Below are 17,363 nucleotides of genomic sequence, written 5' to 3'. Positions count from 1 at the left end.
TCAGGCAGGGACAGACTGCAATATGTTATGCAGAAATTCGTTCATTAGTGTAGTAATATTTCACCAGAATTTCAACTCAACATCAAACTTAGACCTTTGTCCAGCCCCCTCCCCTAACATCAGTCTGAAGAAGGGTCTTGAACTAAAGTGTCACCCATTCCTTCTCTACAGAGATGCTCCCTCACCCGTTGAGATACTCCAGCATTTTGTGTCTACCTTAAACTTATAGACCTCTCATTGAATCAAACTGCCAATTACGACAGATTTCAATTCATACCTACCTTCAATGTACAAAAGCAAAGTCTGATATGACAGTGCGGAGGAAGGAACCGCAGATGCTGCTGACATCGAGGATGGACAAAATGCTGGAGTAACTCAGCAGGACAGGCAGCATCTGTGGAGAGTATGGACTGGGAAACGCCACCCAATCCTTCTCTCCAGAGATACTGCCTGCCCCGCTGAGTTACTCCAGCATTTTGTGTCGATCTTCGGATTTTACAGCAATGAATTAGCAGCTTCTAGGTATCTTTGACATCAACAAGTCTCGGCACAGTGTGAGCACTTTCTTTGAGAAACTTGAAAGTAACGCATTACATTTTAAAAAATATATTTGTGGCCGGCTTTTCCCACTTTATTGGAAAAGAACAGTACACCGGCTGGTAGATCTGCCACCTCATTTTTCCAGCGATATAGGTTCAATCCTGACCTCTGGTGTTGTCTACATCAAGCTTGCACATTCTCCCTGCAACCCTGTGGATTTCCTGAGTGTTTAGTTTAGAAATACAGCGCGGAAACAGGCCCCTCGGCCCATCGGGTCCGCACATTAAAACCATCCTACACACACTAGGGACAATTCATATTTACACCAAGCCAATTAACCGTTAAACCTGATCTCGGAGAAAATCCTCGCGGTAACGGGGAGAACGTACAAACTTCATACAGACGGCACCCGTAGTCAGGATTGAACCCAGGTCTCTGGTGCTGTAAGGCTGTAGCTCTACCGCTGCGCCACCGTGTCACCCTGTTAAGATGCCATTCACAACGTTGCTGTTCTGCACTCACTTATACAGTAGGCAGCAGTAGGTTTCCTCCCCTAACAAGCATAAATTAACTAGGTGGATTTAGACAATAGACATGGCAGGAGAAGGCCATTTGGCCCTTCGAGCCAGCACCGCCATTCAGTGTGATCATGGCTGATCATCCGCAGTAACCCGTTCCTGCCTTCTCCCCATATCCCTTGACTCCACTATCTTTAAGAGCCCTATCAAGCTCTCTCTTGAAAGTATCCAGAGAACCGGCCTCCATCGCTCTCTGAGGCAGAGAATTCCACAGACTCCCAACTCTCTGTGAGAAAAAGTGTTTCCTCGTCTCCGTTCTGAATGGCTTACCCCCTATTCTTAAACTGTGGCCCCTGGTTCTGGACTACCCCAACATCGGGAACATGTTTCCTGCCTCTAGCGTGTCCAAACCCTTAACAATCTTATATGTTTCAATGAGATACCCTCTCATCCTTCTAAACTCCAGAGTGTACAAGCCCAGCTGCTCCATTCTCTCAGCATACGACAGTCCCGCCATCCCAGGAATTAACCTTGTAAACCTACGCTGCACTCCCTCAATAGCAAGAATGTCCTTTCTCAAATTAGAGGACCAAATCTGCACACAATACTCCAGGTGTGGTCTCACTAGGGCTCTGTACAACTGCAGAAGGACCTCTTTGCTCCTATATTCGATTCCTCTTGTTATGAAGGCCAACATGCCATTTGCTTTCTTCACTGCCTGCTGTACCTGCATGCTTACTTTCATAGACTGATGAACAAAGGCCCCCAGATCCCATTGTACTTCCCCTTTTCCCAATTTGACGCCATTTAGATAGTAATCTGCCTTCCTGTTTTTGCTACCAAAGTAGATAACCTCACATTTATCCGTATTAAACTTCATCTGCCATGCATCTGCCCACTCCCCCAACCTGTCCAAGTCACCCTGCATTCTCATAGCATCCTCCTAAAAAGATCTAAAAATATTTTTATAACAACCAGTTATTTAATTCCAGATTTACTTAATTAATGAAATTAAATTCCTCAGGTGCTATGCTGGGGTTTGAACTTGTGTCTCTGGGTCATCAATCCATGGATTTTACAAAGTTATCCAAACCCATCAAATGACATTACTAAATGTCAGTTTTCAAAGCTTGTGATGAGTTTCCATTTAGCAATTAAAAAAAACATGAACCTCAGAGCGTTATTTCAAACATCTCATTTGTTGAGGCTCTACTGGAATTAATGGTCTATTTAACATTGTGGAGAACAAACCGTCAGCTGAAGAACCAGAATGCAGAACTACCTTCCCACAAATGCATTCAGTTCCAATTGGATGCATGTTAACTGTTCTCAAATTGACCAGCAGGTGGAGCTGTCCAATGGACAATATTTAGTCACAATGAAACTGCTGGAGGAACTCGTAATACTGGAGTAAAGGGCCTGTCCCACTTAGGCGATTTTTTTGGCGACTGCTAGCGACTGTCACAGTCGTAGCAGGTCGCCGAAAAAGTGACAGGACCCTCCCCCCCCACGACAATGTCTACAACAACTGAAGACAACTCAGTCGCCAGTACCTGTCGCCGGTTGACGTAGGTAGTCGCCAATGGAATTCACCGAAGTCAGCACCTGGCCACAACCAACGTCACCCGGCGACAACCTACGTCATCCTGGCGACAACCTCCGACAGCACCTACGGCAGGAGAAGACAAGCTACGCCAAGCCCGCAGTCGCTGAAAGGTTTTGAACATTTCAAAATCCAGCGGCAACCAGAAAAATGTAACGACTCTTTAGGCAACTTGAGGAGACTACTCACGAACATGAAAAACAGCCTAGTCGCCTAAGGGTCAGGGGCACAATTCAGCAGGACAGGCAGCATCTCTGGATGGAAGGAATGGGTGACGTGTTGGGTTGAGACTTAAGGGTTTCGACCCGAAACATCACCCATTCCTTCCATCCAGAGATGCTGCCTGTCCCACTGAGTTACTCCAGCATTTTGTATCTATCTTTGGTGTAAACCGAGTTATTATGTAAAAGAATATGTGTGTTATGATTGTGTTTATAATTTGTTTGGTTGTTTTGTTGTTTGTCTTTTGCACAAAAGTCCGCGAGCATTGCCACTTTCATTTCACTGCACATCTCGTATGTGTATGTGACAAATAAACTTGACTTGACTTGACTTGAACCACTATCTGCAGTTTCTTCCTACACATTTTGTCTGCTGGAGGAACTCAGCAGGTCAGTCCGCATCTGCGGAGGGAATGGACAGGTGACATTTTGTGTCTAATACCTTTCTCAGACTGATAGGGCTGACAAAACTGGGAAAGAAAGGTGGGGCAGGGCAAAACCTCACAAGAGAAACACAAAAAAGCTGGAATAACTCAGCGGATCAGGCAGCATCGCTAGAGGGAAGGAATGGCTGACGTTTCGGGTCGAGACCCTTCTTTATACAGAGAGTCAGGGGAATGGGAAACCTTTCCCTCAACTCTCAATCTGAAGGGTCTTGACCCAAAACGTCGCCCATTCCTTCTCTCCAGAGATGCTGCCTGATCCGCTGAGTTACTCCAGCACTTTGTGTCTATCTTCGGTTGAAACCGGAATCTGCAGTTCCTTTCTACACATGATATCTTAGAAACTTCTGTAAAATCTGAAGGCTACTTGTAGGTATGTTGCAAAGCGTACCTGAAGCGTCGCTGAAAATCTGTCCCAGCCCGTGTGCGCGATTTTGGCGCCGTTTAGAGGGGGGGCGGGTTTAAAATGCGATTTTCTCTAGGCTGTTCCAATCGAGGATGTTCAGCCTAGTTAATTATTAACGGAAAATCGCTGGAATAGTCCGTCGCTTTAGCTATTATTAGTTTTAAAGGCTTTATATAATTGTTGTAGTAGTTTAAAAATTAACCTCTAAACCCGCGACCACCGGCAACCGGCAGGGTCTCATACAGCAGACAACAGAAGGTAGGGTGTTTATTTTTACATTAAGATCCCTTTATACAAAGTTTAAAGTTGCGAGTAGCTAATTTTGGGCCCATTATATCCCGCAGTATTTTTCTGGGCATTTGAGGGCACAAATCTAGCGCAATGTGAACATTCTAAACCAGCGCGTTCACAGGATCCCACGAGAAAGCTGATTTAAATTGACTTTAATTTACATCAATTGAACACTAAATTCCTTCCATTTGGCCTATAAATTAATGTAAATGATATTTAAAAATCATGTTTTATTGTGAATTATTTGTGAATATTATTTGGACACTTAGGCTATTTAAAAATGTTAATTATTTATTAAGAAATAGATGTTTAGATCTAGTAATTGAAGTTTGAAATTAGCTCCAATTGGGTAACTAACTAATTATATGCTTTAATTTCAGGTCATCCAAGTAAGATTGATTTATATTTGTTTCAGAATGCTTCAATCTATGATAACTGAACATTTCATTCAGTTCTCTTAATTTTTAAGAAAGTTATCGGCTTTTGACTGTCCACGATCACAGCTTTTGTGTTATGTCCATAGAAAATCAATAGGGAACAAGATGCTAATTTCCGAGTATGAAAATGGCCATAACTTTTTAAATACTTGAGATATGAAAGTGAAATAGGTGTCAAATTAAACTGCTTTATCTGATGGGATAAATTGCAGACTTGATTTTTTAAATCTCAAAATTTTGTAACATTGCTACTACTTGGTATCAATTCTAGTACTGGGTCTTTTCAGGGCAGTTCTATTCTACAGTCTTGATGAGCAAGGTCTTTTTTAAAAAATAATTTGACATTTAATTAAAAAGGAGAAACCAATAGAGTTCAGGAATGACTTCCTTCTTCCTCTTCTAGCACCTCTCGTCGGACTCTCCCCTACCTCCCCCGACAATCATGTCAGGGAAATGGGAACGTCACCATGTAACAGTTTGTTCTACCAAGATACACAAAGGCATCATTCATAATGCTGAGGGATATTATGTCTATACCCATGGCAAACAAGGTAGATGGAAAAAAGCTAACTCAATGAAAGCAAATAACACATCCGCTTTCTTCCTTCGGTAGGGAAAACATTCTTCTAGTTTCAAACTGATTTGTTGATGCGTTTCATGCTGATTTTTAGTGTGTTCAAAATAATATTTGAATTTGAAAGAAAGATGCATTCTCGCTTAGCCAGTGCAGATACACTGAATAACATGCTCAATTATGGCGTGCAGCACCATGCACTCCTTTAATGCAAAACAGATTGCTTAGAACACAATAAAACTGGGTCTTAGCTACATTTTCTTCAAATGTAGTGTGCAAGGAACATATTAGCCAACAGAACAATCTGCACTGTGGCGCAGCGGTAGAGTTGCTGCCTTACAGCGCCAGAGACCCGGGTTCAATCCTGACTACGGGTGCTGTCTGTACGGAGTTTGTACCTCCTCCCCCCACGTGACCTGCGTGGGTTTTCTCCAAGAACTCTGGTTTCCTCCCACAAGGTAAAGACGCGCAGGTTCGTAGGGGAATCGACTTGGTAGAAATGTATAAATCATCCCTCGCGTGGGATAGTGTTAATGTGCGGGGATCGCTGGTCGGCGTGGAATCAGTCGGCCGAAGGACCTGTTTCTACATTGTATCCCTAAACTAAACTGAAGAACAGGCCATTCGGTCTTTGGACTAGTACCCCGATTCGATTAGGTTTTGACCAAACTGCTAAATAATTAATTCAAGATTATAACCATATAACCATATAACAATTACAGCACGGAAACAGGCCATCTCGACCCTTCTAGTCCGTGCCGAACACATAATTTCCCCTAGTCCCATATACCTGTGCTCAGACCATAACCCTCCATTCCCTTCCCATCCATATAACTATCCAATTTATTTTTAAATGATAAAAACGAACCTGCCTCCACCACCTTCACTGGAAGCTCATTCCACACAGCCACCACTCTCTGAGTAAAGAAGTTCCCCCTCATGTTACCCCTAAACTTCTGTCCCTTAATTCTCATGTCATGTCCCCTTGTTTGAATCTTCCCTACTCTCAGTGGGAAAAGCTTTTCCACGTCAACTCTGTCTATCCCTCTCATCATTTTAAAAACCTCTATCAAGTCCCCCCTTAACCTACTGCGCTCCAAAGAATAAAGCCCTAACTTGTTCAACCTATATTCAAATTATATTTGAATCTGTGTAAGAAGGAACTGCAGGTGCTGGTTTAAACCATAGATACACACACACACAAAAAGCTGGAGTAACAGCAGGACAGGCAACATCTCTGGAGGGAAGGAATGGCTGACGTTTCAGGTCAGAAGAAGGGTCTCGGCCCGAAACGTTACCCATTCGGTCTTGTATTTGAATCTGATGTTTCTTATTACTGCTGGCTAATGTGAGATTGATAGAAAACTGCCGAGTTACAAGTTCAACCGATATAAAAACAATTCACAATACAGCAAACCCCCGCTATGATGGACAAGGGGAGAGCCTGAAGAATGGTGATCGTGTGCTACAACAGAGTACAGTGCTATCTCAGTCTGACGAAGGGTCTCGACCCAAAACATCACCCATTCCTTCCCTCCAGAGATGCTGCCTGACCCGCTGCGTTACTCCAGCATTTTGTGTCGATCTTCAGTGTACACCAGCACCCTCCTTCCAGCACAGTTATAATTGCATAAGGAGCAGAAACAAATAACTGTAGTTGTCGGCTGATGCAGAAAAGGACACAAGTGCTGGAGGAGGGCCTGGAATCCAGGTGAGTCGGAGTACCTGGCCTGATGGGGGCCACGGGAGAGGAGAGGATCAGCGGACAATGTTCGTGGCCAGTGGGCGGCTGGAGTGCGGGTCAGATGTTGTCGGTGGCGTTAGAAGGAAGGTGTGTGTGGGACGGCGGTGGTGCTGGAAGGACCGGCTGGGAAGGCGGTGAGAAACGATGTGGGGGACATCTGGGGATGTGGAGCGAGCCTGGGGGGCGTGGTCAACCATCCGTTATAACCATTATATAATCGATGGACCGTTGACTATTAATTCAAGAAGTCAGGCTCAGTCTACCCCACGACTTCATAGCAAAAGGATTTGAGAATAGGAGCAGGGAGGTTCTACTGCAGTTGTACAGGGTCTTGGTGAGACCACACCTGGAGTATTGCGTACAGTTTTGGTCTCCAAATCTGAGGAAGGACATTATTGCCATAGAGGGAGTGCCGAGAAGGTTCACCAGACTGATTCCTGGGATGTCAGGACTGTCTTATGAAGAAAGACTGGATAGACTTGGTTTATACTCTCTAGAATTTAGGAGATTGAGAGGGGATCTTATAGAAACTTACAACATTCTTAAGGGGTTGGACAGGCTAGATGCAGGAAGATTGTTCCCGATGTTGGGGAAGTCCAGGACAAGGGGTCACAGCTTAAGGATAAGGGGGAAATCCTTTAAAACCGAGATGAGAAGAACTTTTTTCACACAGAGAGTGGCGAATCTCTGGAACTCTCTGCCGCAGAGGGTAGTCGAGGCCAGTTCATTGGCTATATTTAAGAGGGAGTTAGATGTGGCCCTTGTGGCTAAGGGGATTAGAGGGTATGGAGAGAAGGCAGGTACGGGATACTGAGTTGGATAATCAGCCATGATCATATTGAATGGCGGTGCAGGCTCGAAGGGCCGAATGGCCTCCTCCTGCACCTAATTTCTATGTTTTTATGACAGAAGGGAGTTTGATAGATGATTCTGATAATTGGTGGACACTACCAAAGGGCCAGTTGGCCTATTTGTGTTCATATTTTTAATGTCTTCAAATCAGCTTTCTGTGTTGCAATAGGAGGCAGCACGACAGTTATCAACAACCAAGCAAGAATTTATGAAGCAGGGCAAGACAACTTGGGTCTGCATTCCCTGTAGTTTAGAAGAATGAAGGGAGACCTATTTTCTTCTCTCAAAAGGTAGTGAATGTCTGGAATTCTCTGCACTGATGGTGATGGGGGCAGTTTTGTTTAGAGATTACAGAAACAGGCCATCTCGCCCTACGGAAACACTTAGCCCTTCGGCACATTCCCTTCGCGTCTGCGTCGATGTGTGAGCTCACGAACACCAACACCCCTAAATCCTACACATCTTCCCATTAGGGGAACAACTCTGTTATCCATTTTGTACCTTAACCTTCTGGCCAACTAAAACCTACTATTCACCTACACTGTCTTTGGAGTAGTGGTTTAGAGAAACCGAAGATCTCGCCGGTGTGATCAAAACCAACGCGGGTACACACGGAACAAGAACATTTGTACAAACTCTGTACAGAAACCGCAGATCTCGGGGCCCGGGTAGTCAGGATCGAATCGAACCTGGGTCCGTGGCGTTGTAAAGCAGCAACTCTACCGCTGTGCCATCATGCTGCACCATCTTAGTATTTGACTTAGTATTAGTATTTGAATGATTAAGGAATTGCACATTATGGGGAACTGGAACAGAAGAGGACTTGAAGACAGCACATATCAGCCATGATCATGGTGAATGGACGACAGGCTTGAAGGACTCCTATTTTCCACATGTTCTGGTGATTGGGCCCAGCGCAACGATAATTGAAATACTGTACTTTCAAATTTCAAATGCTGTACGTCAAGAATTCTGCTTCTCATATTTGTAACTAAAAATAGCACAAGTTGTAAAATTCCAATTAGGTCGCAAATCCAATTAAGCATTAGATTAAAAAATGAACACAAAAAACAACTGCTGGAGACCACATTATCCGGGCAGCATCCAAAAGAAAGGCAGGAGAATAGGGTTGAGTGGGAATGATAGGTCAGCGGAGAGGGATTGAATGGCCGAGTAGGTTTGAAGCGCTAATGGCTTAATTCTGCTCCTATCACTTAAGGGCCTGTCCCACGTGGCTGTCTTTCGCGCGCCATTTACGCGACCTGGTAGCGGTGGGTAGCACGGGGACGGGCGCATGGAGCGGTGTGGAGGAGTGTGGACTTTGCACGCCACCGGCCTGTCGCGTAACTGACGGCCAAAGCGGGACAGGCCCAAGACCCTGGCGCGACGCAATGTCTCACCCCCAACAGCAGCAGAAGCAGGCAAACGATCACCGAACTCGGCCTTCAAATGACGTCACACGCTCCAGACGGCTGTGCGGACGCATGTGCGGACATGGTCACCACCGGCCTGTCACGTAAATGACGGCCCAAGTGGGACAGGCCCTTTATGAACAGATTAAACGTTGGCAAATTGTTGGATGGCATGTTGGCATAGCGGGGCAGCTACTACCTTACAGCGTCAGGGACCCAGGTTCAATACTGACTTAGGGAGTTTGCACGTTCTCCCCGTGACCATGTGGGTTTTCTCAGAGATCTTCAGTTTCCTCCCACACTCCAAAGACGTATAGGGTTTGTAGGTTCATTGGCTTGGTATAAATGTAAATTGTCCCTAGTGTGTGTGTATGATAGAGTTATTACGTGGAGATCCTTGCTGCATCTCTAAACTAAACCAAACTAAAATTTCCCCGTTCAAGAATGGAGTCACCTGTGAATGATGACAGGCGCGTGGACATTTGGCAGAGTCCATTTTATTAACATCCTCGGAAGAGCAATTCACAAAGGGGAAATTAAAATTTAATGTCGAATGTCAATTCAATATTTGTCCTTTCTCGGTTATAAATCCATTTTTGCAGCGAGCAAATAGCTGGAGTTTCGGTGTTTTGTAAAGCAATAATTTAGAGATTTCTAATATTAGAAATGAATGGAAGCTTGGGAGACAGAGGTAGTCGAGAATAGATTGCATCGTAACAATACTTGCTTCAAATTTCAACATTCATCTGTAACTGTAATCACAGCCCATTGATCACAGGTGGAGGACTGGTTTTTTTCGTGCTTGGCAAAATAAGCACTAATTAAACTCCCAGAATGTGGCACTTTGCTCATCCCAGTCACCTCCACAATGCAATGAGGGCTTCTGTCTGATGCCTCTTGAGCATTAAGCTTCAGATCCTTTACTCCATTCTAATCCCTTTACCACCTATGTGTTCTAGTTTTTTATTTCTTCGCTAAGGGAAAGATGTCTTTCCAGTTGTCGAGAGTTTTCAATTTACATGCCTCAAACAAGGTCCCTTGCACTCTCCCTTAACACAAACCACCCAGTCAGCTAACCATATAACCATATAACAATTACAGCACGGAAACAGGCCATCTCGGCCCTACAAGTCCGTGCCGAACAACTTTTTTTCCCTTAGTCCCACCTGCCTGCACTCATACCATAACCCTCCATTCCCTTCTCATCCATATGCCTATCCAATTTATTTTTAAATGATACCAACGAACCTGCCTCCACCACTTCCACTGGAAGCTCATTCCACACCGCTACCAATCTCTGAGTAAAGAAGTTCCCCCTCATGTTACCCCTAAACTTCTGTCCCTTAATTCTGAAGTCATGTCCTCTTGTTTGAATCTTCCCTATTCTCAAAGGGAAAAGCTTGTCCACATCAACTCTGTCTATCCCTCTCATCATTTTAAAGACCTCTATCAAGTCCCTCCTTAACCTTCTGCGCTCCAGAGAATAAAGACCTAACTTATTCACCTTTCTCTGTAACTTAGTTGTTGAAACCCAGGCAACATTCTAGTAAATCTCCTCTGTACTCTCTCTATTTGGTTGACATCCTTCCTATAATTGGGCGACCAAAATTGTACACCATACTCCAGATTTGGTCTCACCAATGCCTTGTACAATTTTAACATTACATCCCAGCTTCTATACTCAATGCTCCGATTTATAAAGGCTAGCATACCAAAAGCTTTCTTTACCACCCTATCTATATGAGATTCCACCTTCAAGGAACTATGCACGGTTATTCCCAGATCCCTCGGTTTAACTGCATTCTTCAATTCCCTACCATTTACCATGTACGTCCTATTTTGATTTGTCCTGCCAAGGTGTAGCACCTCACATTTATCAGCATTAAACTCCATCTGCCATCTGTCAGCCCATTCTTCCAAATGGCCTAAATCATTCTGTAGACTTTGGAAATCCTCTTCATTATCCACAACACCCCCTATCTTGGTATCATCTGCATACTTACTAATCCAATTTACCACACCTTCATCCTGATCATTGATGTACATGGCAAACAACAAAGGACCCAACACAGATCCCTGTGGCACCCCACTAGTCACCTGCCTCCAACCCGACAAACAGCCATCCACCATTACCCTCTGGCTTCTCCCATTCAGCCACTGTTGAATCCATCTTGCTATTCCTGCATTTATACCCAACAGTCGAACCTTCTTAACCAACCTTCCATGAGGAACCTTGTCAAAGGCCTTACTAAAGTCCATATAGTCCTCCTTCATTACTATAAATCATCATCCCAGCAATCCCCTGATTCTAACACATAACATCATTCAGGTGAGGCAGAGGTTCACTTGCACCTCCTCCAATCTCATCTACTGTATCCGCTGTTCAAGGTGTGGACTCTTATACATCGGCGAGACCAAACATAGACTATGCGATCATTTTGCCGAACACCTTTGCTCAGTCCGTCCATGCCTACCTGATCTCCCGGTTGCCAAACACTTTAATTCTCCTTCCCATTCCCACACTGACCCTTCTGTCCTGGGCCTCCTCCATTGACAGAGTGAGGCCACATGCAAATTGGTGAAACAGCACCTCATATTTCGCTTGGGCAGCTTACACCCCAGCAGTACGAGTATTACTCTAACATCAAGTAACCCCTGCATTCCCCCCCCCCCTCCCCCCACCGTTTAAATCCACCAACAAATACAAGCATCTACTCATCTTCACCAACTTTGCGACTTTATAGGTATCCATGGATTTGTTCATAGACCGCCCTCTATTTTTTAGATCTTCAGCATCTTCCCATTCCCACTGTACAATGCCCGGAGCAATCCACTTAATATGTCTCCTCATTGATTTGAATTTGTTTTGTCATTTTTTTCTTGATCTGCCCAAACACTATATTTAATTGTGTAGGAAGGAACTGCAGATGCTGGTTTACACTGAAGATAAGAAACAAAATGCTGGAGTAACTCAGCGGGACAGGCAGCATCTCCTGGAGAGAAGGAATAGGTGACGTTTTGGATCGAGACCCTTCTTTAGACCGATTCAGTCTGAAGAAGCATCTCAACACAAACTCTCACCCAGTCCTTCCCTCCAGAGACTGAATCAGTCAGAAGAAGGGTCTCGACCCGAAACGTCACCCATTCCTTCTCTCCAGAGATGCTGCCTGTCCCGCTGAGTTAAGGCCCTGTCCCACTTACGTGTCCTTGGCACGCAAATTACGCGACCTCGTCGTCGCATTGAGGTGCACGGGCATCATGTGGCCTCGCGGGGCCAGTCCCACTGAGAAGTGCGGAGTGGTAAGGAGTTGTGCACGGTTTCGCGTGGCGCTCCAAAATTTTGTAGCGAACAATATCTTCGCGCGCCACCGGCCTGTCGCGTAACTGACGGCCAAAGTGGGACAGGCCCAAGACCCTGGCGTGACGCAACGTCTCACCTTCAACAGCAGCAGAAGCAGGCAAACGATCGCTGAGCTTGGCCTTTGCTGTCCGGATCCACCCCCACTTCTACTCCCAGAACGGGGCCAAGAAAATTGAAGATGGACACAAAATGCTGGAGTAACTCAGCGGGACCAGCAGCATCTCTGGAGAGAAGGAATGGATGACGTTTCGGGTCAAGACCCTTCTTTCAGACTGAAGAAGAGTCTCGACCCGAAACATCACCCATTGCTTCACTCCAGAGATGCTGCCTGTCCCGCTGAGTTACTCCAACATTTTGTGTCCATCTTCAATTGACGTCACGCGCTCCAGACCGCTTTGCGGGCGCATGAAGTCTCGCGCGACCTTCGCAGGGCTGTCGCGCCTCAACACGACCACGAGGTCGCGTAATTAGCGTGCCAAGGACACGTAAGTGGGACGGGGGCTTTACTCCAGCATTTTGTGTCCATCTTCGGTTTAAACCAGCATCTACAGTTCCTTCCTGCACAGTATATTTGATAAACTTCTTATTGTCAACAACTTTCTTCCACAATATAAAGCACGCTGCCGAATCTAACGAGTTAAGGATATTGCATGTAATATGTATATAGTTTCAAGCTATTCAGCTGCCAGCCAATATTAAGCATTAAGCATACCTGATTTTCAATTGCCTTCCTATTTTTGGGATCATTCACAATGGACAGTTGCAACTCTGCCATTTTCTTCATTTTTCCATCCATGTCGATCTTCTGCATGAAGCTTTTGGTTTCATTTCTCAGTAACTTGACAGTATCCTCCTTCCCATGCTGCTTTGCAAACACCGACGCACAGGCAGAGTGGATCGCAGTCACCCAATTTTCAAGATCAGTTTGGCTCGTAGCCTGAAAGTCAAAACCACAGGAATCGTTGACATTTAAAACATTAACGTGACCCATTGCAGATAACGTTTCAGAAATTCTGAAGTTAAAATTAATTTGAAATGGAGCCGTGTGGTTTTTAGAACTCAAATTCAGAGAATAAACCCGAGCCGTGATGCCAATGTCAAATTCAGTCAGTTCAGTTTTATTGTCACTTGCACCGGATACAGAGAAAAGCTTTTGTTGCGTGCGAACCAGCCAGCAGATAGACAATACATAATATAGCAATCAATCCATTGACAGTGTATAGATACATGAGGGAATAATGTTTTGTGCAAGGTATGGCCAGCAAAGTCCGGTCAAGGATAGTCCGAGGGTCACCAAAGAGGTAGATAGTAGTTCAGCATTGCTCTCTGGTTGTGGTTGGATGGTCCAGTTGCCTGATATCAGCTGGGAAGAAACTGTCCCTGAATCTGGAGGTGTGTGGTTTCATTTTGGCCAATGGGAGAGGGGAGAAGAGGGGCCATGTGGTCTATACATTTTGCCCAATGGGAGAGGGGAGAAGAGGGTGTGACTCATCCTTGATGATGTTTTCACGCAGAGAGTGGTGAATCTCTGGAACTCTCTGCCACAGAGGGTAGTTGAGGCCAGTTCATTGGCTATATTTAAGAGGGAGTTAGATGTGGCCCTTGTGGCTAAGGGATCAGGGGGTATGGAGAGAAGGCAGGTACGGGATACTGAGTTGGATGATCAGCCATGATCATTTTGAATGGCGGTGCAGGCTCGAAGGGCCGAATGGCCTACTCCTGCACCTAATTTCTATGTTTCTATGTCTATGTTTCTATGCTGCTGGCCTTGCCGAGGCAGCGTGAGGTATATCTGGAGTCAATGGAAGGGAGGCTGGTTTGTGTGACGATCTGGGCTGCGTCCACAATTCGCTGCAATTTCTTGCGATCCCGGATGGAGCTGTTCCCAAACCAAGCTGTGATGCATCCCGATAAAATGCTTTCTCTGGTGCATCTGTAGAAGTTGGTCGGAGTAGTCGGGGACATGTCGGACTTCCTAAGCTTTGTAAGGAAGTGGAGGCGCTGGTGTGCTTGTTTTATTATTGCGATCTTGCTATTGAGGGAGGGCAGCGTAGGTTTACAAGATTAATTCCCGGGATGGCGGGACTGTCGTATGCTGAGAGAATGGAGCCGCTGGGCTTGTACACTCTGGAGTTTAGAAGGATGAGAGGGTATCTCATTGAAACATATACGATTGTTAAGGGTTTGGACACGCTAGAGGCAGGAAACATGTTCCCGATGTTGGGGTATTCCAGAACCAGGGGCCACAGTTTAAGAATAAGGGGTAAGCCATTTAGAACGGAGACGAGGAAACACTTTTTCTCATAGAGAGTGGTGAGTCTGTGGAATTCTCTGCCTCAGAGGGCGGTGGAGGCTGGTTCTATGGATGCTTTCAAGAGAGAGCTAGATAGGGCTCTTAAAAATAGCAGTCAGGGGATATGTGGAGAAGGCAGGAACGGGGTACTGATTGGGGATGATCAGCCATGATCATATTGAATGGCGGTGCTGGCTCGAAGGGCCGAATGGCCTACTCCTGCACCTATTGTCTATTGTCTATTGTCTAACTCAAAATCATCTCATAAAAATCAGGGCAAAAGAAACAAGTGATTGGAATGCAAATATACATAATTAATACAGAATTCACCAAATATCACAGATCTCCTGAAGGGAAGGTTAGGTGGGGGTAGGTTAATGAACATGCTGGGAGCAATGGGGTAAAAGCACAATTCTGTTCCGTCTGTTACAGGAAGGGTGCGGAGGCTTTGGAGAGGGTGGAGAAAAAAATGTAACAGGATGCTACCTGGCTAGAGATCATGGATTGGAAATTATTTTATGTACAATGTCAAAGGTTGAGGGGAGACCTGACAGAGGTATGTATATAAAATTATGAGAGGCATTGATGAGGAACACAGTCAGAACCTTCCCCCCCCCAATGTGGAAATGTCAAATATCAGAGTTCATTGCGTTACGGTGTGAGGGGGAAAGTCTAAAGGAGGTGTGTGGGGCAGATTGTTTTAGATGCCGGGAAAGCGCAGTCAGGGGTGGTTTACTTTAGAGATACAGCGCGGAAACTGGCCTTTTGGCCCAAGTCCACACAGGCCAGCGACCCCCGCGCATTAACAATATCATAGGGGCAATTTACACTTATACCAAGTATACAAACCCAAGCCAATTAACCTACAAACCTGTACATCTTGGGAGTGTGGGATGAAACGGAAGAACCCACGTGGGTCACGGGGAGAACGTACAAACTCCGTACAATAGACAATAGGTGCAGGAGGAGGCCATTCGTCCCTTCAAGCCAGCACCGCCATCCAATGTGATCATGGCTGATCATCCCCAATCAGCACCCCGTTACTGCCTAGTTCCCATATCCCCTGACTCCGCTATCTAGATCTCTTTTGAAAATATCCAGTGAACCCGGCCTCCACCGCCCTCCGAGGCAGAGAATTCCACAGACTCACAACATATAAAATTGTAAATGGACTGGACAAGCTAGATGCAGGAAAAATGTTCCCAATGTTGGGCGAGTCCAGAACCAGGGGCCACAGTCTTAGAATAAAGGGGAGTTCATTAAAGACTGAGGTGAGAAAAAAACTTTCGTCCCAGAGAGTTGTGAATTTATGGAATTCCCTGCCACAGAGGGCAGTGGAGGCCAAATCACTGAATGGATTTAAGAGAGTTAGATAGAGCTCTAGAGGCTAGTGGAGTCAAGGGTTATGGGGAGAATGCAGGCACGGGTTATTGATAGGGGATGATCAGCCATGATCACAATGAATGGCAGTGCTGGCTTGAAGGGCCAAATGGCCTCCTCCTGCACCTATTTTCTATGTTTCTATGTTTCTCTGTGTGAAGAAGTGTTTCCTCGCCTCCGTTCTAAATGGCTTACCCCTTATTCTTAACAGACAGCACCCGTAGTTGGGATCGAACCCGGGTCTCCGACGCTGCAAGCGCTGTAAGGCAGCAACTCTACCACTGCGCCACCATGGTGGTGAAGCAGCAGAAATGGTTGTGGCATTTAAGGGGCTTTTCAATGGGCACATGAACATGCAGGGGATGGAACATTGCAGATCGATTGTAGTTTAGGTTTGAACCATTTTCAGTACCGCTCTCATAGGCCGAACGGCCTGTTTCTATGTCTACCTCATTTGTCTGACAATTATTGGGACTCAACTATAAAATACACTGGGTAATTACTTAATACTACATGTACAATTACTTGAAAATCTGAATGACAGCTTTCACCAGGAAACAAAATAGATTCACAATCTGTTCCTTTAGGTCATCTTATTTTTGGTCATCATAATAATGTTACCTCATCAAAGATCTGTATTGTAATTTCAATTCAACCAGAATGTTAATGCTATATTAAGTGTAATATTTTAGTTTATGTACCAATCTGAAAATGCTGAATAATACCAGCATTTCTTTGTTGTATGCTACTGCAATCTGAAAATGCTGTGTTATTGTTATATTCTATTATCGTTGAATTTTTTAGCTACATTTAACCATATAACAATTACAGCACGGAAACAGGCCATCTCGACCCTTCTAGTCTGTGCAGAACACATGCATATTTGCGCTCAGACCATAAAAATCCATATAACATCCTGCCTCTCGAGTGCTTTAGGCCTCTGAGAAAGAAGTTCCCCCTGTGTTACCCCTGTCAGTTATGTCCCCTTGTTTGAATCTTTCCCTACTCTCAGTGGGAAAAGCTTTTCCACGTCAACTCTGTCTATATTCTATTTTTAAAGAGTTTATGCGTTGAATTTTTTAGCTACCATTCCCAGCTTCTATACTCAATGTGCCCTGTAAAATCTGGCCAGGCAGATCTCGTTTTTATAGATGGCGCTTGAGTGGTCTGTGCAGGTGCATGGTTCCTTGAAGATCAAGTCGCAGGTAGATAAGGTGGTCAAAAAGGCTTTTGGCACATTGGCCTTCATCAGTCAGAGTATTGAGTATAGAGGTTGGGAGGTCACGTT

At 45.1% G+C, this 17,363-nt stretch overlaps 1 protein-coding gene across 1 annotated transcript in view; it reads right to left on the bottom strand.

Annotated features, from left to right (window-relative positions):
• The window catches only part of LOC129699890 (rho guanine nucleotide exchange factor TIAM2-like), a 153,904-nt gene that overhangs the window by 101,694 nt on the left and 34,847 nt on the right, over positions 1-17,363 (bottom strand). Inside the window, exon 6 of the mRNA XM_055640028.1 lies at positions 13,115-13,339. Coding sequence (XP_055496003.1) covers positions 13,115-13,339 — 225 coding nt within the window. The remainder of the gene's footprint in view (positions 1-13,114; positions 13,340-17,363) is intronic.

Source organism: Leucoraja erinacea, chromosome 8, assembly GCF_028641065.1.
Source record: "Leucoraja erinacea ecotype New England chromosome 8, Leri_hhj_1, whole genome shotgun sequence".
NCBI classification, from domain to species: Eukaryota; Metazoa; Chordata; class Chondrichthyes; order Rajiformes; family Rajidae; genus Leucoraja; species Leucoraja erinaceus.
Note: the sequence above shows the minus strand (reverse complement) of the source record. Positions and strands in the feature narration are given on the sequence as shown.